This window comes from Quercus robur, chromosome 6 (genome assembly GCF_932294415.1).
Source record: "Quercus robur chromosome 6, dhQueRobu3.1, whole genome shotgun sequence".
In the NCBI taxonomy this organism is placed as follows: domain Eukaryota; kingdom Viridiplantae; phylum Streptophyta; class Magnoliopsida; order Fagales; family Fagaceae; genus Quercus; species Quercus robur.
Window position 1 is genome coordinate 22,797,269 of NC_065539.1, and position 22,686 is coordinate 22,819,954.

Genomic DNA, 22,686 nt, shown 5'->3' on the forward strand with positions numbered 1-22,686 from the left:
TTACAGGAGGCCCCATTGATATATGTGCTCACATCTAATACATCTTGAGGAAGACCGCGTGTCGATCTGCAGCTCGAAGAGTTATTCCATTTTGCAGTCTCATCATGAAGCTCATTCTTCGTGAAGGCATTATTCCTCCTGCAGATGGAAAAATGTTGACTCGTCAACGTCCCATTTCCTTGTTCACTCTTCAAGCTAGCAGAAGTCACTCCTCTAAATCACCAAGGAGTGCTCACATCTCTCCGGTTACTCCATCTGCCCCTGACTCAGAGACACCTGCACATACCACATCTACATCACGTGCTGTTCCTGAAGCTTCACCGGCTAGTATTCCGCAAGCACAGACTGCTCCTCATACTGATAGAGTCGGCAGTGTACTTGAGCATATTCAGAAACGCGTTGATGAGCTTGTGGCACTTCTCTACTCCACAAACAACCATGTCCAAATGCGTCTCGAGACTATGGAGAATCAGCTAGATGATATTCAACGAAAGTTGGACGAGAGCCTTTAGCTATTCGTGACAAAAAGGGGGAGAGCATTCAGTAAGGGGGAGAAAAGTTCAAAGGGAAGTGTGCATAGTGATAGGGGGAGTACACACATACTTTTGTTTTTAGTCTTATCCTCTAAACTTATGGTTTTAGGTTTATGTTTGTTAGGTACTATTTAATGTTTTTATGGGTTTGATACACTGTGTTTTGGTGTATAGCTGTTTCTAACTCTTTACTTATACTCTTGGTTTAAACTTTGATATATTGTGTTTTGTAAACTATTATTCAGGATGTTTTTGTGTTTGTACCCATGTGCTCTTGTAAGCTTTTAGGGTTAATGTTTTATGCATAGTTTGTAGGCTTTATGGTATGTACCTTGCTTAATGCAGCCTTTATGCTATGTTGAAATCAGTACTTTAATCTAAATGTTCTGCATTTTGGTTTATGTACTGTCACTCTTGTGCCCTTGTAGGATTGTTCCTAGATGCATATGCCTTGTGTGTTATGCATTGGTTGAGTGTTGAGCATACAAGTGTCTTGCCTTGTGCTTGTTAACTTGTATGTCCTTGTGTTCATTCCAAGTGTGAATGAGCACTGTGATCACTACCTTGTGGTGTTCACTTGGTTGATCAAGCCATGATTTGTTTCTTAACTCCATCTTTGCTTAATCACATATTGCCTGTTTCATATGCATTTATAATTTTCTGCTTACAATGATCATGGTGTATTGTTGTGTTTCAGGAGTATTATGTTCATATGATTCAAGTGCTTCACAGCTTCTAAAGTTAGGTGTGAGTGAGTTTTGTTCAACTGTTCCCAACTCACATGTTAAGTCTAGAGTCTGTTTTAGGGTTTTGTCACGGAATAGCCAAAGGGGGAGATTGTAAGGTTGAATTTATTCAACCATCTAATTGGCTTTATTCCGTGCCAAATTTTCTTGTAATTCAGCATTTAGTAACCCTGTATTTAGGTGGGTTTGTTGTAAGGGTAGTGAGTGAGATAGAGTTAAGATTGCTCAAGAGTGTGCAAGAAAACAAAGACTCGCGACTGGGACTCGCGGGTGACTCGCGGCTGCAAGCCGCCAGAAGCAGCACACATGCCAAGCATGCTGGAAGATGAACAGTCATGCTAGCTGGAGCACTACAGGACAACTGGCCATACGGTTAACTCGCGACTGGATCTCGCGACTTAGTCAAGCCGCGAGGTCAAGCCGCGAGCCACCCCTGTTTTGTAAAACCTGACGTTTCACATTCCTCTCCCACTCTAATATAAATACCCATTTTACCCACGATTGAAAGAGAGCTTCCAGAGAGAATTTTGAGAGAGAAACCCTAAAGAAAAACAAGATTGTTTCACCCACAATCTATACCTTAGAGTCTCTTCAAATTCCTCTACTCTCTTCCTCTCCATTGTCAAATCCTTGAGAGGCATTATATCAAACCTGGTTCTCACCATCATCATCACTGTGAGACAGTTGTTTGGATTTCTGGGAAGCAGTTAGGAAGGAACCAATCTTCATTGGTTGATGCTATGGTCTAGTAGCGGAATCCGGGAAGCTAGAAAAGAAAAAGGTTCAGCGCAACCTCGTTGGAGCAAGAAGCTTGGAGGGCTTAGGTGCATTGGGTAGATTAGGCTTGGAGGGTCTATTGCTGTCCTTGTATCCCAACTGTATTTTCTAGTGGATTGTTTACTGCTTGGAGGGCAGCGGAGAGGTTTTTCGCCGAGGACTTCGGTTTCCTCTTCGATAACACATCGCGTGTTGTCTTTGTGTTTGCATCTTCCTTCCTCTCTATCTTTGCCTTTTTATTATCTGTTGTGGTTTTATTTTGTTATGGCTTAGATAGTCTTTAACCAATTTCGTATTATAGCATGTGTTAAGTTTCCGCACACTAGTTGTTTGACATATTGCTTGTATTGGTTAAGTTGTAATTTGGGGGTCTAAACGTTCAAAGGTGTTTTGTACATGTTTTTTGAACTCTCAAAAACCTATGGAAGAGAGAGGTCTTATTTTCTAGCAATCTCCATACTTGTTTTGCCAACATTGCATCATTAAATTTCTGTAGTTCCTTGAATCCCATACCACCAAAGTCTTTTGGAAGGCATAATGAACTCCACTTCGACTAATGTATCTTCCTTTGGTTTCCGTGATGGCCCTACTAGAATTTACAGATCATCTGCTCTATATCATTGCATAATGTGATGAGAAGTTTGAAGCAGCTCATGGCAAAGGTTGGGATAGCCTGCACCACCACCTTTAGCAACACTTCTCGCCCGGCTTGGGAAAGGAGTTGTTCTTTCCAACCTTGTAACTTGGCCCACACCCTCTCTTTGATAAACATGAGACTTACCTTTTTGTTCCTACTCACGAGAGTAGGAAGACCAAGGTATTTTTCATATTGTTTGACCTCTTGAACCCCAAGGTAGCTTGTGATCTGCTCAATGGCTTCTGTTGAAGTTGATCCTCTAAAAAAGAGAGAGGTCTTTGACCTGCTAGTACAAATAAGGCAAACAATTGTGTGTTAGGTTGGGAAGCTTTTGGTCTCCTCTTTCATGTCATGCCTTGGATGTTTTCTATTATAAAATCGTGTAATAATGCTTCTTGGATCTTGCAAATGAAGCATGTAATTGACAACTATGTCTAATAAAAAGTTATTTTAGTTTACTTTTTTTTTTCGTATCAATTAAATGATAATAATAGCCATGGTAATGATCCCTAGAGGTAAAGATTGCTATGAAAGAAACAAGTAATCATTATTGTTGTTGTTTGTTTGGTTTTATTTTATTGTTATTTTTTTAATATTATTTTTTGGAAGAAAGAAAGCCCTAAAGCTATAATTTTAATGGCATTTTTTTTTTTTTTTTTTATATCTGGTGTGCATTTGACTCCCGCTTAAAAAAGTTAACTTATTTTACTATTCAGCTTATTTTTACTATTATTCATGGGTCCCATTGTACTATTCGGTACTATTCATTGGTCCCACTGTACTATTTCAGCTAACTTTTACCTTTATTTAAAGTACTTTCAACAAAAAGTTTTCAGTTTCAGTAAAATAAGTGGATCTCAAATAAACTCTATTAGTTATTAATTTTTCATTTTAATGCTTCTCGCCTTTTAAGATAAAAATTTATTAATTAAATTCTCACCTAATATTTTTGAGATAAAAAGAATTACTAATAAAATTTTTGTACATAGATTTTGTTAACATCTAATTTTAAATTGATAATATGGTTAATTCAATTGATCTAAAATATGATTTTATCAATTTTATTTTAAGAAAAAAAAAACTTCCAAAATAATTATTAAGATATGCGGTTTTTTTTTTTAAAAAAAAAAAACCAATTATTCACTCAAGATGGGGCCTTTTTATATATTATTAATTAGGATGGGTCTATTCTTAATGGGATTCCTTTGGCCAAGGGCTCGAGTTGCCCGTTGTTTTTTTGCTTTTAGTAAATTCCATAAAGTTGATTATTTATTTATATTTTAAAGCTATTATTGTAGCAATTCTTTATAGCTGTTAAGTCGACACTTCTTCATTACATATCACAACAATCTTTCGAAACAATCTAATAGAAAATGTTACCATATGCCTTGGGGTGTAGCCATGATTTTTTACATGACGGGACCGAGTTATAGTATTTTTATAAAAACTAGTCACTAATCCGTGCGATGCACGGGAAAACTATTGAAAAATAATAAAACATGCATATATTAAAAGACAATTTAAGTTCATGTATGCTTGAAAGGGATACATACCTAAAAAGTTCTTGCGGTAGAAATAGAAGCCTTATCTTTAAGATAAAGAACCGATGTAATGCTAGTGAGATCCACTATATGGCCAAACCTATAATCCAAAACAAAAAAATGACTAAATTTGAGACCAAAAGTTCATATAAAAAAAAAAAAAAAATTTGAGACAAATCCCAGTTATTTCAAAAGCGATTTAAAATCTACTATTGAGTATATAGAATATTATTGAAGTTGTGATCTCACAACTCATAGTGTCCATAGCAATAAGCTCTTGATTATTTATTATCTATGAGTTTTATTGTTGAATTTTAATTGTTTAGTACTTGATAATTGATATCCAAACCTCAAGAATAAATAACAAAGAAGCAATTGAAACATACAATAGTCGCTAACCCGTGCTATGCATGGGAACCTACCTATTTGTGAGGTAAATTAAAATAATTTTTAAAATCTTAAATTGATTAAGAAACTACACCATTGCATGATTTGCTCTTGTATGACTTCAATTTATGTTACAATTTGATGAAGAAGCCATTGCTTGAACTTGCAATGGCTTACAAAAAAACTTCAATTCGAAAAGGAATTTTAATTGGAAGAAATTTTTAATGATATGGGAGGAAAATATGGAAAAATAAATAAAAGCCATATGCTAACCTTCATGACTATCATAGACACCAAAGAAAGGTGGAACTATCCAAATTTGGATAAGCTACATGCTACAAAAGAAAAGAAAACACGGTAATATAGCATAATCTATAGAAAATCATTGAGATTATGAGTCCACTCAATAGACCCATTGAAAAGGCTATCCAAAGAAGTCATTGAAAAATACAAAACAGATTTTGGCAGGCAGTGCTTACGAAATAGAAGCAAAACAAACAAAATATAAAAAATTTCAAACTCAAGCACTTAACAATTGATCACAATTATTTAGAAATTAGAACACCCAAAGTCCTTTTCACATAATCACAAAAATCAATATCTCTGTGAAGAGAGGCCAACCCCATCACCATGAATCTGAAAAACACTGATTAAAAAGAGAAAATTACAGAGACATTGATTATCATTGTTGACTTAAAAAAAAAAAAAAAAAAAATTGATGCACGGGAAATTCAGCCACTAAAGTAGTAATATATAAATCTTTTAAAACCTAAACCTAAACCTAAACCTGAACCTGAACGTTAGGACTAAATGGTTGAGAAACATTGTTTAACTTACCAATTCATAAAATATATTCCTTCACCAGAGAAGCTGCAAGCTTATACAGCCCAAATGGTACAGGACTATTTACTTCCATACGCTGATAATATTGAAATTTAAAACCAAGAATCTGTGAAGCATGAGACTGCAAAGAATGACAGAAGTATTAGTAAAATAAAGCTATTCAATTAGTATACTATAACTTGAAGACCAGTCAACCTACGACACATCCTTACCTTGGGAAAAATTGGAATCAGTTTTAGAAAGATCTTATTATCTGGCTGAAGTTCTAAACACTCCAAAACCTATATACCTTTGAACTTCTCTCCCCAATCAATTTTGTCAGCATTCCGTGACCTGGATCCTACTTTGCAAATGTTCCATAAACCAAATACATCAGGAAAGAAAGAGAAGGTGCATAAAATTGTGAATTTTAACAATGTTTCTTAACCATTTAGTCCTTACGTTTAGGTTTAGGTTTAGGTTTTAAGAGATTTATATATTACTACTTAGTGGCTGAATTTCCCATGCATCAGTTTTTATGTTGTTTTTTTTTTTTTTTTAATTTTTTTTATATTATATTTAAAAATTGTACTGGCATGGAAAATTGTGGAAGCTTCAAAAGTTTCAGTTATATATATATATATATATATAGATTTCAACGCTAATATATCCATAAATTGTCTAGTTCACCATAAACGTACAAAATATCCAAAAAATAATATTTTGCATCAAAATTATGTCTATTATGAATCTTTCATAAAATAAAATAAATCTATTATTATCAAATTATAAATTCTAAATTTTGTTACAAGCATCTTAAATTCATCCATTATCATCAAATCATTAAAGAAGAACATTTTGCATTAAAAAAATTTTGGTTATTACATGTGTTTTAAATTCTGGATGACTAATATCAATTTTCTTAAAGAATATATAAAATGTTTTTGGTTTGCTCATATTTCTTTTAGCTTTAATATGACTCAAGAATGAACCTAAAAATAACTTTTGTTTAAAAAAAAAAAATTCAATTATATAGATTTTTTTTTTTTTTGAGAAGCCAGATCAGAGACTTGGGAACTTTATTTCATCAACCCAAAACTAGTGAACATCATGCAAAACTAAAGGGACAATATCAGTTAGCAAATCATGCAGCCACACCTGGGCCCCAACATTTGACTTAGCTTTCTTGGCGAGAGCATCAACCATTGAATTACAATTACGACTAACATGAACAAATTCCACAAACTGAAAAATAGAAGAATGTAAACGAATATCGTCCAAAATGTTTCCAAAACTAGCCAGTTCACTCGCGCCGTGAAAAAGAGCGTTGATGATGACTGTAGAATCTCCTTTAAACACAACTCGGGTGAGGCCAATTTCCAATGCAAATTGTACAGCCTTCAAGCATGCTAAGGCTTCTAAATCTGCCACGGATTGGGCCATTGGAATGGGTGAGGATAGAGCACCCATAGCTTCCCCGTCATGATTATGGGCAATGATCCCAATGCCTGCCAAGTTTGAGCGACGAAACATCGCGGCATCGAAATTTACTTTGAAGCACTGAGGGTCCGGAGCTCGCCATTGCTACATGGGAGGAGGACGGGGTGGGTTAGGCTCATCATTTTGAGCTTGAAGAAACTCCTGCAAATAACTACCCGCTGAATTGCAGCTAGCCACTAGAAGAGGAGGGTGACCGAACTGGATTGCATTACGCCTATTCGACAGTAACCACACCATGATTACGAAAATCTCTGCTTTAAACTCCTCTCTGTTGAACAGAAAACTGGAAAGTAGCTCAGTGAAGGAATTGGGATACGGCGGTGCAGTTTGGTGAAACCATTCCAGCGTAGACCAAACACCTGAAATGGCTTCACAAGACCAAACTACATGAAGAGAGTCTTCAGGAAGAGCATTACATAGAGCACAGCACGCACTAGGTACAATCTGACGTCGATGAAGGTTCACCATTGTTGGCAGAGCATTGTTACAAATTCTCCACACAAAGTGCTTGATTTTGTTTGGGACCCGGAGCTACCAAATGCCCTTCCAAAAATTTTTCTGGGCTTCAGGATTAGAACCACCTACACTAGAAGATGCATCACATGAAACCAATAGTTTATAAGCACTACAAGTAGTGAACGTACCAGACAGCGTGTGCGCCCAAATAATGCGATCAACAGGGCGTCAAATGCTCAAAGGAATACCCAAAATAATTTCAGCTTCATGAGGCAAAAACAGTTGCTACACAGCCTCTGTTTTCCAAGCTACGGTGTCTTGATCTATCAAGGTACTGACTTTCACATCCGGATCTAAAGAAGGAAGGGGTGAAATGAATGAACAATTTGCACGTCCAGGTAGCCACCTATCCTCCTTAATTCGTACAGCCTCTCCTATCCCAATGTGCTAAACCATCCCTTTGCGTATCACATCTTTAGCCAAAATAATACTCTTCCATGCGTAGAACCCTGACCTAGACTCTTTGGCATCTAAAATGGAGCAATCCGGGAAAAACCGAGCCTTAAACACTTGATGACAAAGAGATTCAGGATTATTAATCATTCTCCACACTTGTTTAGCCAATAAAGCATCATTAAATTTTTCGATTTCTTTGAACCCCATGCCACCAACTTCTTTAGCTTCACATAATCACTCTCATTTAACCCAATGAGTTTTCCGATGCTCTCCTCTATACCCCCACCAAAATTTGCGAATCATACCCTCCAGTTCTCTAACAAGCCCCTTAGGGAGTTTAAAGCAACTCATGGTATAGGTTGGTATCACCTGTATCATTGCCTTGATCAGCACTTCCCTACCTGTTTGAGACAGGAGTTTTTCTTTCCACCCTTGAAGCTTTTTTCACACCCTTTCTTTAATGTAGATGAAACTTTGTTTTTTTGCTCTACCTACCAGTGCTGGCAAACCCAAATACTTTTCAAAATGGCGAATAGCAGGGACACCCAAAACCTATTGAATTCGGACTTGAACCTCATTAGGGGTGTTAGAGCTAAAAAATATATTAGTCTTCTCATGATTAATTTTTTGGCCTAAACCCCTCTCATAGATTGCTAGGATATCAAGAATCTTTTGGAACTCTTCTTCTTTAGCATTGCAGAATAACACACTATCATTTGCAAAAAATAAATGTGAGACTTTAGGTCCATTTCTACAGATAGCCACTCCCCGGATATGCCCCTCCATTTCTGCTTTATTCAACAAACTTTGTAATCCCACTTTCGAGAAAAACATATTTCAGTATTATTTTAAGTAACATCCACCTCATCATTCATATTATTATTGTTATTATTTTTAATGAATTATCCACCCAACACAACCCCACATACTCACACTTGCAAGTTCACTCTACTATTTTAGGAGTGAAGAGATGAAAAATAAAAAAGAACAAATTTTATTTACTAACTATTAAGGTTTACAGCTTTGTTTGGTTGTGTTGAGATGAGCTTTGTTTTGTTAATAACAACTAAACAATAGGGTTGTGAAAAAGCAAAAGACACGTAGCTTAAGAATGAGAATGAAGAGAAAAATGTATGGGCAGATATCTATACTATTTAAAGAGAGTGGGTCATTATCTATCGGATTAAACACAAGTCTTTGGACAATTGGAGGACTCAATTATTATTTTATTTGTGAAGAAGCCTTACCTGTTAGACTAAGAGTCTGTTTGGGAATAGTTTATTTAGCTAAAATTGAAATTTTTTTTTGCTAAAAGTACTGTAAATAAAACTAAAAGGTAGTTAAAATAGTACAGTGAGACTCATGAATAGTATCAAAAAGTGGAATGAGACCCATGGATAGTAGTAAAAATAAGCTAAATAGTAAAAAAGCTAACTTTTTAAGTCGATGTCAAACGCAACTTAAAAGTATGCTTGGGAATAAGTTATTTAGCCGAAACTGAAAACTTTTTGAAGAAAGTATTATAGATAAAGCTAAAAGGTAGTTGAAATAGTACAGTAGGGTTCATGAATAGTATCAAAAGTGCAATGGGCCTATAAATAGTACAAAAATAAGCTGAATATTAAAAAAAGCTAGTTTTTTGAGCTAATGGCAAACACAACCTAAGTTTATGTCTTTTGAATACATGGGCGGCCAATTATATGCTATTGAGGGGATCAGAATCTTTTTGCTATGTATGTTATGGAGAAATTTTGAAATTTTGGGGGGGCCATGGCCCCCCTAAGGAGCAAGGTGGCTTCGCCCCTGCATATACCCTAACACTCCAAGCTTTTATAGGAAAATACGAAAAATACTCATAATTTCATCGTCGGGACACATTATTTAAGTATTATTAACCTAAAAGAAATCCCTAACTTTTAAGTTTACCATTTTTTTACACAAAAGTTTGCTATGTTTGGCCAAGGGATTTTGGGGAGAGATTTTATTTAAAGTCATAATATCGGTATTTACAATTTTTTTCCTTTTTTTTTTTTAGGTTACATGGGAGTTTTCTAAAAACTGTTTGAGATTTTTAAGTATCAAAGGACCAAATCTGAAAACCAATTTTGATAGAGAGCATGTTATCGTACAAATTTTACAAACATATATTTTCACACCATCACCATTATCCTTCATATTGCCTTAAGACTGATGTTTAATTGTTTACATTGCAACCACCATTACCAGCTTATATCAGCACCATTGCTTACGGAAAATGATTCTTTTCATTTTCTTTGAGAAGGGGAGTGTCTATTTTAAGATAAAGATTCTATATTTTACAAATCTAGAGGTGAATATAGAGTCATGTCATTTAAAGTTAGCATTTTTTTTTTTTTTTTTTTAAATTTGGTTACATGAGATTTTAAGTGAGATAACACTATTAATTTACACATTTAAATCAATGTATTAAAAACTAAAATTTCAACATGAAAAGAATTCTCTTTGTTTTAAAACAAATGGAGAGAATCTTGATAGCATTCACATTGCTACCACCATTGCAATAATTACTGCACCATTCTTATACCATTGGTGCCATAGCGTTGTCACCACTTCCATTCCTAGCACAATCACCACCTTCATCTTTAACATCACCATGATCATAACACCACTGTACATCAAAAACGTCATTTACCATCATAATAATTATTACTTTGTCCATTAATTACACTATTTTTATAGCCAATTCGGCACATATAATTATCATTAATGTCATTGTTGTCACTTCCATGCCATCACTAATATTTTTGTTTTCCAAAGCATTAATCAAATTTTCATTCAGTAGAGAATGAGAGAGTGCTTATCTTAGTGGCGACTCTTCGAACCAAATAATCAAATTTTTATTCAATAAAGATTACAAACATGAGATTATATTTAACAGCAGAGCTAGGACACAACAAAAATTTACAAAAAAATCCATTGAAAACAAAAACCAAGCAGTATAAACAAAAACCACCACTTCACATAAATTCCTAGAAAACTTGATGCAATTTCGGCTTCCTAAGGCTAAAATCTTGATTGATCAATGACAGTTACAGAAACCCATCATCTCCTGTTAACTCCTTTTGATTAAGACAATTAAACCCCATTATCATTACAATGGTTAAACTTAATGCAGTCCTTTCCTCTCCCTCATCACTTGCTCTATAAATAGATTCTCACTTCTCAACTTTTACATATCTCTCTATCTTTTACTCTCAGAGACAAACATATACACGTAACATTTTCCAATGGCTAGCATAAATGTGTTTATGTTATTGTCCCTTGCATGCGTCTTGGCAGTGACAAATGTGACTGCAACAAGGGACTTGTACATTAAGCCTGGACATAGGCTTGCAGCAAGGCTTGAAACCAGTGAAGGCTTAGTCCCTTGCTGGAACGCACTATTGGAGCTCAAATCATGCTCAAATGAGATTGTTATTTTCTTCCTCAATGGCCAGACTGATATTGGTCCTGACTGTTGCCGCGCCATTACTATTATAACACATAACTGCTGGCCTGCCATGCTCACTTCACTCGGTTTCACAGCTGAGGAAGGCAATATTCTAAGAGGCTATTGTGATGCAGCAGCCTCCATTCCATCTGCAGCTCCTTCTCCTTGCTCACCAGCGCCTCGGGCCTAGTCGTTGAGGTTACATATATGCATAAAAGGTCGTACCAAGCGCAAGAAGCTCTATGCAGTTTATCAGTACTTTTTTTTACTTGCTACCATATTTAAGATTTCAATGTCCCTGATCTCTTGCTTTTTTTTCGGTTTCTTTTACATAGAATTATTTCCTAGGGCAAACCAGGTTTGTCTCTCTATCACGTTCCCTGAAGACATGTTGGGATTTTTGATGTGGTCTATTTTGCTATGTAATAATCAACCACATAATAAACAAAAGTTTTGATAATCTGATGTTTCATACAATTCTACTTAGCTATTCATTGTACTCCTCTGTACTTGTTCTTGCATATTTTGAATGGGCGTTTCAACCAAAGGCTAAACTATATAATTGGATCCTACCTATTCGTAGTAAACATTGACAAGACCACTAAATCCTCCCTCATTGGTGCCAAAAGTCACTTCTCTTGGGCATCAATAATCCAAAACAACTCTTCAACAAATTAATAAATCTTTATTTTGACAAAAAGCTTTTCTCAGTATATATAAAACATTTTCACACACTAAATGTCTACCAAAATAATTTCCATTGGCTAGTTTCCCACCCAATGTGTCATTAGACCCAAATATCATGTATATTTCATTACTATAAGAGTTATTCGATCAATAACATTACAGAAAATTCTTTTTCTTTGACACCTAAAAAAATATAATTATTATATATCAATTACCTTCAATTAATTTAAAGTACCTTCCCCTATAAATTAAATAACTCTCTCCACTCTTTCAATCATATACACAGAATCAAAGACAACTATACAAACCACAACACGCGCAGGTAAACTATGGCTATCAAAAACATGTTCATCTTACTGGTCCTCACAAGCCTCTTGGCAGATGTGACTGCATCAAGGGACCTTGCACTAAAGTCAGGATTCAACGTTCCAGCAAGCTTGGAAACAAGAGAAGGTTTAGTCAAATGCTTGGTTTTGCTCATGGAGTAGAAGTTTTGCTCAAATGAGCTCTTTCTTCTTGTACTTACAGGCCAGAACAGTCTCAGCGTTGATTGTTGCCAAGTCATAACCACTTTCACCAATAAGTGCTGGCCTTTCATGCTTACTTCCTTTGGTTTCAACACTAAGCAAGGCAATTTACTGCAAGGTTACTGTGATACAGTGCCTAGGCTTGCTACAGCTTCTGTTGCTGGCTCATCACAGCAACAATATTCACGTCGGACAATTTAGATGATGAAGAATGAGAAACTATATCCTCTTCGGGGAAAACTATAATTAGGTACTTCCAAGAGTATGCTGATGAGATACTCTGAACAAATAAAATTAAGTCGCCTAATGCCAGTTAATTACTCAACCGTGTGTTGGTTGGGAAGCGTTTGGTCTTGTCCTTCATGTCATGCATTTGATGTTTTGTTTACTGTACTGTCCTGTAATAATGCTTCTTGCTAATAGAGTATGTAAATGAGAAATTGTCTAATAAAAAAGTTAGTAGTATTTTCTTTGTTCTGTGTGTCAAATTAAATGATAATACCCATAAAATTCATCTCATATGGAAAGATTGCTCTTAAAGGAACCAGAGAATCTGTCGTTTTGTCTTTCATAAATTCCATAAAGCTGTTTACTTATTTAACTTTTAGAGCAATCAATGATTCAATATAGTGGTTTTTTTTTTTTTTTTCATCCTCAATATTAAAATAGGACAACGATTAGATGGTATGTTTTTTATTTTTATTTTTATTTTTTATTCTTAATATATATATCAAATTTCATGCTAATCAAATATTATTTACTACTTAATAATCCATAAACTTGTTCTTTATAGATAATTTTAGATTACAAAAATTTAAAATTTACACATTTGATTGATAGCATAGCTGTTGATCTTTAGTTTTCAAAAAATTATCAAATATGAAAAATATAAGAAGAAAATGTAATTCAATAATGAATTTATCAAAATCCACATTCAATAATAAAATATTAAGTAGAGTTGTAGCTATTGGCTACTACTAAGAGCATTCACAACAAAAATGTCAAAAAATATAGCTTTTAACAACTTAAAAGACCACTTTATCCATTTTAACAAACGTTCTATTTTAACATACAACACATTAAAATAATATAAACAACCCAATTAAATAAATATAATAAACCCAACAAATTCATTTCACCCTAACCCCTCTCTCTTTCTCCTTTCTCATCCTCTCCGCCTGCTCTATCCCACTCTTCGTCTCTCTCACACACCACCATACAAAGCCACTACCACCACTAACCACCACAATCTATTACCACTACTAGCCACCATTGCAACCCAGTACGACCACCAACTACAAGTCATTGCCACCATCAATCACAATCCACTGCCACCCAGTAAAACAATCCACAACCCTCGAAACCCAGCAACCCACAAAACAACCCCTGAAACAATCCCAAACAACCTTCACCACAACCCACAAAACAAAGGGCAGTACAAAATTAGACACCAATGCTTATCATTCTCTAGAGCAACATATCTCTTTGAGGAAAAGCTCTAGGAATCAAAAACCGGTTACCAACACAACACCCCCTCCCCCCACTTTGGCTAGCATATTAGCCACATAATTATAATCTCGTCTCACCCAAACAAACTAATAGGAGACATTACCATATGTCTCTCATTCTTAAGTTGACTCCTTTGTTTCAACATAATCATTCATAGACTAATAGGTGTTGGAGTATGTGTGTTTCAAACTCTTAAACTGTGCTTGTGTCTCACATTGGTTAAAGATGAGTTCTCATGTATGTTTATAACACCACTTAAGTGATAGCTTGAAAGATAATGGGCTAAGGGTTGGAGTTGGGCTTGGGTTGGACTTAAGCTTGTCTTTATCTCTCTTGGGTCTTATTCCTTTTTCCTTTCTTTTGCTTTTAGCCCATTTTGGTTTTGCCCGTTGGGGCATTTAATGTGCTGCCTGTTGGCTTGCACAGTAACCTTTGGGAGTAGCCTATGTCCTTTGCTTAGTTAGCTTATAAAACCCTACAACTCACACTATTCATTAGTCATATTTTTCCTCTTCTCTAGTCATATCTCCTCTCTGTTTTGCTCTGGTTTGCTGCACAGAAATTTCAGCTTCAATATATATATATATTTTAAGGAAAGGAAAGGCAAGTAAGGTTGTTACTAGTTCTTCTTGCTTGAGTGTGTGATCAACTTGAAAAAATCACTGTAGTCTAATCTTGGGGGGTTGTTTGGCTAAGAGAGTCATTCACACCGAGTTCTACTCCGGGTGGCACGAATCAACCTTTAAAGACAATGCATTTTGCGTGATTCTATAGTTTGTGAGATCTTTCTAACTCTATCTATTTATTTTGTCATTGCTAATATTTTAGGGTTTATATTGTTGAATCAAAACTTATTTATTTAGCCATATTTTCCAACAATAGAAGTAGGAGACGTTACTATATGTCTCTCTTAACATTTTTTTTTTTTTTGGTTGAAAATCTTCAATCTTTATTGAATTAAATTGGACAACAGTCAGCTTTACAAACAGACACTAAGGCGGCAAGCTGACTGTGATTATTGAAACAAAAACATTCGAGGGAAGTAAGAGACAATCTAGCTGCCTTATGTTTCTTTTAAGTCAAATGTTTTTTAACCAACTTTTGCTATGTTTACTCTAAAAAAAAAAAAAAAATTTGCTATGTTTGGAATTTGGATGGGGGATTTTATTACAAAGTAAAAATTTGGGGATGTAAAAAATTGATTTTCTTTTTGTTTAGATCAACAAGGGATTTATTTAAAATTTTTGACTTTTAAGTTTTTCAAGCATCCAATGCATCAGTTCCCAAATTCAATCTTCACAGGGAGAATACTATCGTACAAAATTTAGCAGTAATAACATTTCATACATCACCATTACTCTTTAATCTTTATATTGACACAACACAAGATTGTTGGATTATTGTCACCGCCACAACTATCCCTTACCAACATATTGCTTGCGGAAAATGATCCTCATTTGCTTTGAAATAGAAAGTATCGATTAAAAATAATAATTTTATATTTACACTTATAGATGCATGCAAAACTAAAATTTCAATATAAAATACTCTATTGATTTTAAAATTAATGGAAAGGATCTTGACAAGATTCACGTTGCTACCACCATTTTCTGCACGACTATATCCTTATACAACTGTTGCCTTTACCTTTCCGAGCACAGCCACCACCACGACCGTTATCAGCATAATAATTATAACTGTTATTTCCAATTCAGCATAATTATGATTGACGTTGTTGTCACTTCCATTCCATCACTATTTTTTTTTTTTAATCTCCAAATCAAAATCAAATTTCCATTTAGTAGAGACTGTGACAATGTACTTTGTTCTCAAAGACTAGCATCCAATCATGTTAGTGGCTCTTCTAACCAAATTATCAAACTTTCATTTAGTAAAGATTTCAAAACATGAGATTATGTCAATATATGTAATCACTGAGAGCAACCGCATCTACAAAATTGTGCAAAATACAAAAATTGGTAAATTTGACATATTTTAACAAAAAAAACACCTACTTAAATACTTGCAAAATTGTTCATATATACAAAAGTGCTACAATAACCGTGCATATATGTGCAGTTACTGTTTATGTGTAAATGATTTTTTTATTCTTTTTTTCTCTCTCCCCCTTCATCTTGCTCTTCTCCTCTGTCTCCTTCTCACAACAAAACCACAAAATCACCCCTGCCCCAGCCTCAACCACCGATATCTCTATCTTCTTCCGACAACAAAATCACAAAACCACTCCTGTCTAGCCTCAACCACAGATCAAGGTGGTACCACCCAAATACAAAACCCAAATACAAAACCCAAAAACTAAAATTAGCAATAACCCATCATAATACAAAAACCCAAAAACTAAAACTAGCAATAATCCATCATAGAACTAGCAAGAACCAGATGAAATCAAACCCCAAAATTAACCAAAACCCAGATGAAATCAAGTGAGGACCATGGCAGCACTACATCAAGATTGGAGGTGGTGGTGGTGGGTTGCTGCAACTAGGGCTTGCTTGGGTTGTTGGCGGCAGTGTGATGATGACGGTAGTGAGGTTGGTTCGAGTTTGAGAAATCTGTAGAAGAAAAAGAATAAAGAATAAAGAGAAGAAGGAAGAAGGAAAAGGAGAGCAAGAAAGAGGGAGATGGTTTAGAGGGTTGGCATGAGAAAAAGAAAAAAATAGGTGGGTGGAGCAATGTGGGTAGTTGTTTGTTTGATATAATAAAAAATTAAAGAAATATTATTATTTAAATAAAATAGATAGTAGAATAAACAAACTGATGTGGGTGTTTTGTAAAAATAAGTGTGCAAAATAGATAAAGTTTTTTTTTTTTTTTTTTTTTTGTGTGCAAAATAGACAGAAATTTTACATCCACTTATGCGGATGCTCTTGATGCAAGTTGCGTTAATAACAAAGACAAATTTTCCATTAAAAAAAAAAAAAAAAAGAAGAAGAGAAAAAGCCAAGCACAACAATGATGTCCAATAAAAAAAAAAAAAAAAAGATGCCCAACCACCTGATTTAAACGGTTTTGCAGTCCATAAATGCTTGAAGTCTTGAACTATAATCCTTCCTAAAGGCATAAAAAGAAAGGCAATGGGAAAAATTGTGCGTTACAAGTTTAAGGGCTACATATAACATATGTGGTAGAAGAAGTTGCTTAAGCTTCTCACAAATGAGCCATCACTTGCCATAAATTTCTAGAAAACTTAGATGCACTTTCAGCTTCCTAAAATCTTGTTAATTTGATCAATGGAAGTTACAGAAACCCATCATCTGCTATTAACTCCATTTGATTAATACAATTAAACCCCATTATCATTATACAATGGTTAAAACTCACTCAATCCTTTCCTCTCCCCCATCACCAGCTCTATAAATAGCCTCCCACTTAACTTTTACATATCTCTCAGTCTCTCCCTCTCTCTCTTAAACACGTACACACAAATCATTTTCCAATGGCTAGCCAAATTGTGTTTATGTTACTGTCCCTTGCATGTCTCTTAGCAGTGACAAATGTGACTGCAACAAGGGATTTGTACATTAAGCCTGGACACAGGCTTGCGGCGAGGCTTGAAACCAGTGAAGGCTTAGTCCCTTGTTGGAATGCTCTATTGGAGCTCAAATCTTGCTCAAATGAAATTGTCACTTTCTTCCTCAATGGCCAAACTGATATTGGCCAAGATTGTTGCCGTGCCATTACTATCATAACACATCATTGCTGGCCTGCCATGCTCACCTCACTCGGTTTCACAGCTGAGGAAGGCAATATTCTAAGAGGTTATTGTGACGCAGAAGCCGTGGTGCCTTCTATAGCTCCTCCTGCTGCCTCACCACTGCCTCAGGCTTAAACATTGGGGTCAAATATATATAAAAGGTCGTAACACAAAGTTCCGAAGTTCTCAGATAGGATTTCTAGACAGTTAATTACTCCTTTTCCAGTTACTGTCATGTCCCTCTCTTGCTTTATTTTCGTTTGTGTTTACATGGAATATTTCCTGGGGCAAATTGGGTTTGTCTCTTTGTCTTGCTCCATGGGTCCATGTTGGGGTTTTTGATGTGGTCTAGTCCACTATGTAATAATGAACCACATAATAATTTTTTTTTTCTGTGACAGCTATATATGCATCTCATGTCTTCAAATATGTTTCATTAGTAAGTAGTGTCTATATATATATAAACTTAAATTAGACTAAAATCTTTTTGGTAACTCAGAAATTTTTTATTAAGATCAAAACAAACAGGTACAAGGACTAGCAGGTCCAAACAGAATTACAAAGCAGAGCTACATCACATCAACTCTAAGCTAAGATCTCAATTGGACAGACTTTCAAGTTTCAAGTTTTAAAGTTTCTAATGACGAAAAGCCGTTGTGAGTATCTATTTTCTCAATGTATATGTATCTCTTTTTCGCTTTTGGAGTTACTATAAGCACCAAGAGCTTAATTGACCCAAGATCACACCCTTCCCCTACAATACGTTTGGTCAATTATTAAGAATCGAATCCACGCACAGGTAGAGCCTAGCAATATTGGTTTGTTTGGGGTTAAAATTTGAGTAGATTTCATTTAAATAACAAATGATCAGACTTATAATACCAATAATAAGTCTAACTAGGACTAACATAACATCTAACCAGTCAAGAATTATGTAGTTCAATAACACTGCTTGATCTCTTTTATGAAGGAAGATTAAATTTCATATCCCCTTCTCTACTTGTTATAACAAGTGAATTATTAAAAAAAAAAATGATATCCAACCAGTGACAAAAGATGAAAAAAGGAAGTGTGAAAGTTGTTGCTAAGCAAGGCATCATAATGTATACGCACTACAAAAACCTCAACCTGTAGGGGCAGACCAGTATTTTTCCCCTGAAAACAAGGTTTTAAAGTCACCTTCAATGACCAGTTTATAACCGGTTAATAATGCAAATACAATTTTTAAAAAAAATTGGCTTTACTAATACACAATACCACAATAAAAAATCTCCAAACTAAAAAACTATAACCATAGTCAAATAGAGAAATATAAAAGTAATGATTGTTATGCCCAAACCAATACATTACAAATGTCTACAATATCATCATCCAAAGAATAAAAACTATCACCCAAACTAAGTCAATATCATAATCAAAGTTCCAATCTATTTCATAAATACAGTAAAACACTTGACAATAAATGCGGCAGTTTAATAACATCTATTTAGTACTCAAGTTAGTCTTCAAATACCAAAATTACCCTGGGTGGTTTGTTTTTTGATGAGATGCAGTTGATGATCTTTTGCGAAATGATTCCCCGTGAAAAATCCAAGGTTGATAACCCCTACAAATCCCATGTGATACTAGGTGAACTCGTACGACATCTATAGCAAAAAGATTTGAATGCACACATTTTCTACAGGGACATATGATCCTTCCATCCTGCTGTGCCTTTTGAGACGCAAAATTCAGAAATTGTTCAACTCCGTTTAAATATTCCTTGGATATCCTATTGTTAATCATCATCCACCTCTTATCCATTGCTATAGAATGCTTTACAAGAAATTCCTATATTGCGGTTTCATGAATGCACACACCAAGGGTTAGTCCTTATTTCAATTAGTTTGTTTCACATTTATTTGAAGAACAAAACATCTTTTATCTCACAAAAAGGAAACATATAATCCTAAGAAAAAAGGACTAAATTTCTAAATTTGGGAAAATGACTTGCAAGTCACACCAAGGTCTAACTCTAATTGTTGATGTGAGCATCTCAAGGATATAGTTATTGCACTATACCAAAGAATTGAATAAAAAACCTAAACAAATAGATTGACAAAAGCCAAGTTTAAGAATCAAGAATGGTTCTCTTGGCAATTCATACTCATGGACACAAGGAGTCTTAAAATACCTAAAATCCCTTAAAAAAAGTTTTTGACACCAACGAATACACACTACTAATAAAGTTTCATTAAGCAGTCATTCCCAAATTGTGAAAAAAAAAAACCCTCATTAAAGGTATTTATCAAACACTTGGTAGGAGTGTAATATAAACCGTATATCATCTAAAAGCAATCATCAAAAGGTAACTCACCATGTATAAAATAAGAATACGCCTAGCGAGAGGAAAACTTAGCACATATTTGGCATGTGTAAAAAAAAAAAAGAAAAAAGAAAAGAAAAGAGAATTTCAAGAAGCCAGTGAAATTATTTGTAATAAAAGTCCATGAAAGTAAAATAAAAATATTAAAAAAAACTTATCAATAATCATCCAAAAATACACAAAACAATCAATACTCCCAATATCAACATAAACCACCTTATAACACCATGCAAGCCACCCTCATGCTCCAGCTTAACAACCCGCCACAAAACCATGCATTATAAATTTCATTATAGAATTTTACAAGTATTTAAGCATAAATTACTTACTATTCTCAAGCTGAGTGCACACCTCTTTAAACTTACTACAAATAGAGAATGCTAAGCCTGCAAAGAGGATAGTGTGAGAGTGAAAGATCAACTGGTTTTCAATCATTTTTGGGTTTCTAACAAACAAATTAAAAAAAACTGAAAAATGGCGTACCTCTTGGATCCTCTTGCCAGAGGACACTTAAGGGCCACTTGCCCTCCTCTTAGTGTTTTGGTGCACTAATTTTCCTTCTAATACACCCCAAATAATAAATAAAACAATTAGACATTGAAATTCTTTAGAGTTACATAATCCATAACACTAGCATAGCCTAAACAATTAGACACAGTTATTCTTTAAAGTTACATTATCCATAAAACTAGCTGCAAAGCAAGGTTCATTGATTAAAGGCGAAAAACACATTTTGGTCCCTATATTTTCGCACGATTCCTACTTTGGTCCCTAATTTTTTTTTACCGCTTTTAGTCCCTGTTTAGAAAAACGCCTTCTGTTTTAATCCTTTCCGTTAGTGCCGTTAGGGCACTGACCTACGTGGCAAACAGAATTATTAAAATAATAATAAAAAATTTTATTTTGTCATTAAAAAATGCCAAGTCAGCATTTAAATTTAAAAAAATAATTTATTAAATTTAACTAAATAAAAAAATAAAAAACAGAAATAAAAATAAAAAATCACATTTATCAAGATTGAAGTGTCTTTGAGCAAGAACAACAAGAACACTAACCCAGATTTAAGTACACAAACCCAGAAATTAAAATTCAAAAATTAAAATTTTCAAAATCATCATTTTCTCAACCCAGCAAAATCATCAAATCCTAAAACTCCAAACTACCAAATCAATCCAAAAATACCTCACAACCAATCCAAACAAAAAAATCTCAAACTCAGAAAAACCCATCAACCACCACGTCTGAAGCAAGCTACGAACCCAGGGACAATCACAGTGACCAAACCCAGATCGGAACCACCAACCACCACCACGCTGACCCAAATTGGAACCACAACCCAACAAAAATTAACCCATGAAACCCCCGAATTTAGAACATACACCGTGGCCCACTCACAATAAACACAATCAACAAACCCCCCCCCCCCCCACCCCACCCCAAAATCCAAGACCAGCGACAAAAGCCAAATGTGAAAGAGGGAGAGAAAGAGAACTACTGCCGTCATGCCGCCGCCTTGGACCTGATCTGGTCGGACTGATGCGTTCACGATGGGCCGATGGTTTTCAGGTGGATGGGGACCATTGAGGTCCGATCGGGTGCTGGTTCCAAGAGTGTGAGATTTAGAGTGAGAAATAGATCGACGAGGCGCGCCACCGTGCTACGGAGAACGTCTCGACGAGGCGCGCCACCACGGCGTCGTGCGTGCGCTGCGTCGGCGGCCATATGCTGAACACGAAGGTGTTGGTATTTGAGAGAGAAAGAGAGAGTCATGGATCTAAAAAGAAAGATCTGGAAATGTTGTGTTGTGTTGGAAGAAAAACAAAGACAAATAATGGATCTGGACACCGTGGAAGTGTTGTGTTGTGCTGGTTTTATTTTAATTTTTTGGGTATGTGTTTTGTGTTTGTTTTTATGTTTAATTTCTTGTTCAGGTTTAATTTGATGTTCTTATTTTTTGGGTTTGTGATTTTTGAATTTTAATTTTGTGTTCTTGTGTTCTAGGTTTGTGTACTTAAATCTGGGTTAGTGTTCTTGTTGTTCTTGCTCAAGACACACTTCAATCTTGATAAATGTGATTTTTTTATTTTTATTTCTGTTTTTTATTTTTTTTATTTAGTTAAATTTAATAAATTATTTTTTAAAATTTAAATACTGACTTGGCATTTTTTAATGACAAAATAAAATTTTTTATTATTATTTTAATAATTCCGTTTGCCACGTAGGTCAGTGCCCTAACGGCACTGACGGAAAGGACTAAAACAGAAGGCGTTTTTCTAAACAAGGACTAAAAGCGGTAAAAATAAAATTTAGGGACCAAAATAGGAATCGTGCGAAAATGTTGGGACCAAAATGTGTTTTTTGCCTTGATTAAATTGTGGTTATGAATCTAAAAAATCACATTCCACAAAGCTATGTTAAGTCCAGATCCTCTACTTTTAGACAACCTAACTGGTTGCCTAGGAGATATGAGAAATCGCATTCAATCTCCAACATATTAATTTCATTCATTCTTTCTTTTTATTTTTTATTTTTTATTATTTTTTTAACATATGTAGATTG

The 22,686-nt window shown here is 34.9% G+C and overlaps 3 protein-coding genes across 3 annotated transcripts; all 3 read left to right on the plus strand.

Moving 5' to 3' along the window:
• The first annotated feature begins 11,121 nt into the window (after window positions 1–11,121).
• On the plus strand, window positions 11,122–11,514 carry LOC126689995 (egg cell-secreted protein 1.4-like). Its single transcript, XM_050385142.1, has one exon. It carries the CDS (start codon window positions 11,122–11,124, stop codon window positions 11,512–11,514), a length of 393 nt encoding a protein of 130 aa, XP_050241099.1.
• An 826-nt stretch (window positions 11,515–12,340) lies between these two features.
• On the plus strand, window positions 12,341–12,739 carry LOC126689996 (egg cell-secreted protein 1.2-like). The gene is made up of 2 exons (XM_050385143.1): window positions 12,341–12,464; window positions 12,540–12,739. Exons 1-2 carry the CDS (start codon window positions 12,341–12,343, stop codon window positions 12,737–12,739), a joined length of 324 nt encoding a protein of 107 aa, XP_050241100.1.
• A 4,765-nt stretch (window positions 12,740–17,504) lies between these two features.
• Window positions 17,505–17,897, plus strand: LOC126689997 (egg cell-secreted protein 1.4-like). Its single transcript, XM_050385144.1, has one exon. It carries the CDS (start codon window positions 17,505–17,507, stop codon window positions 17,895–17,897), a length of 393 nt encoding a protein of 130 aa, XP_050241101.1.
• Window positions 17,898–22,686: the final 4,789 nt, after the last annotated feature.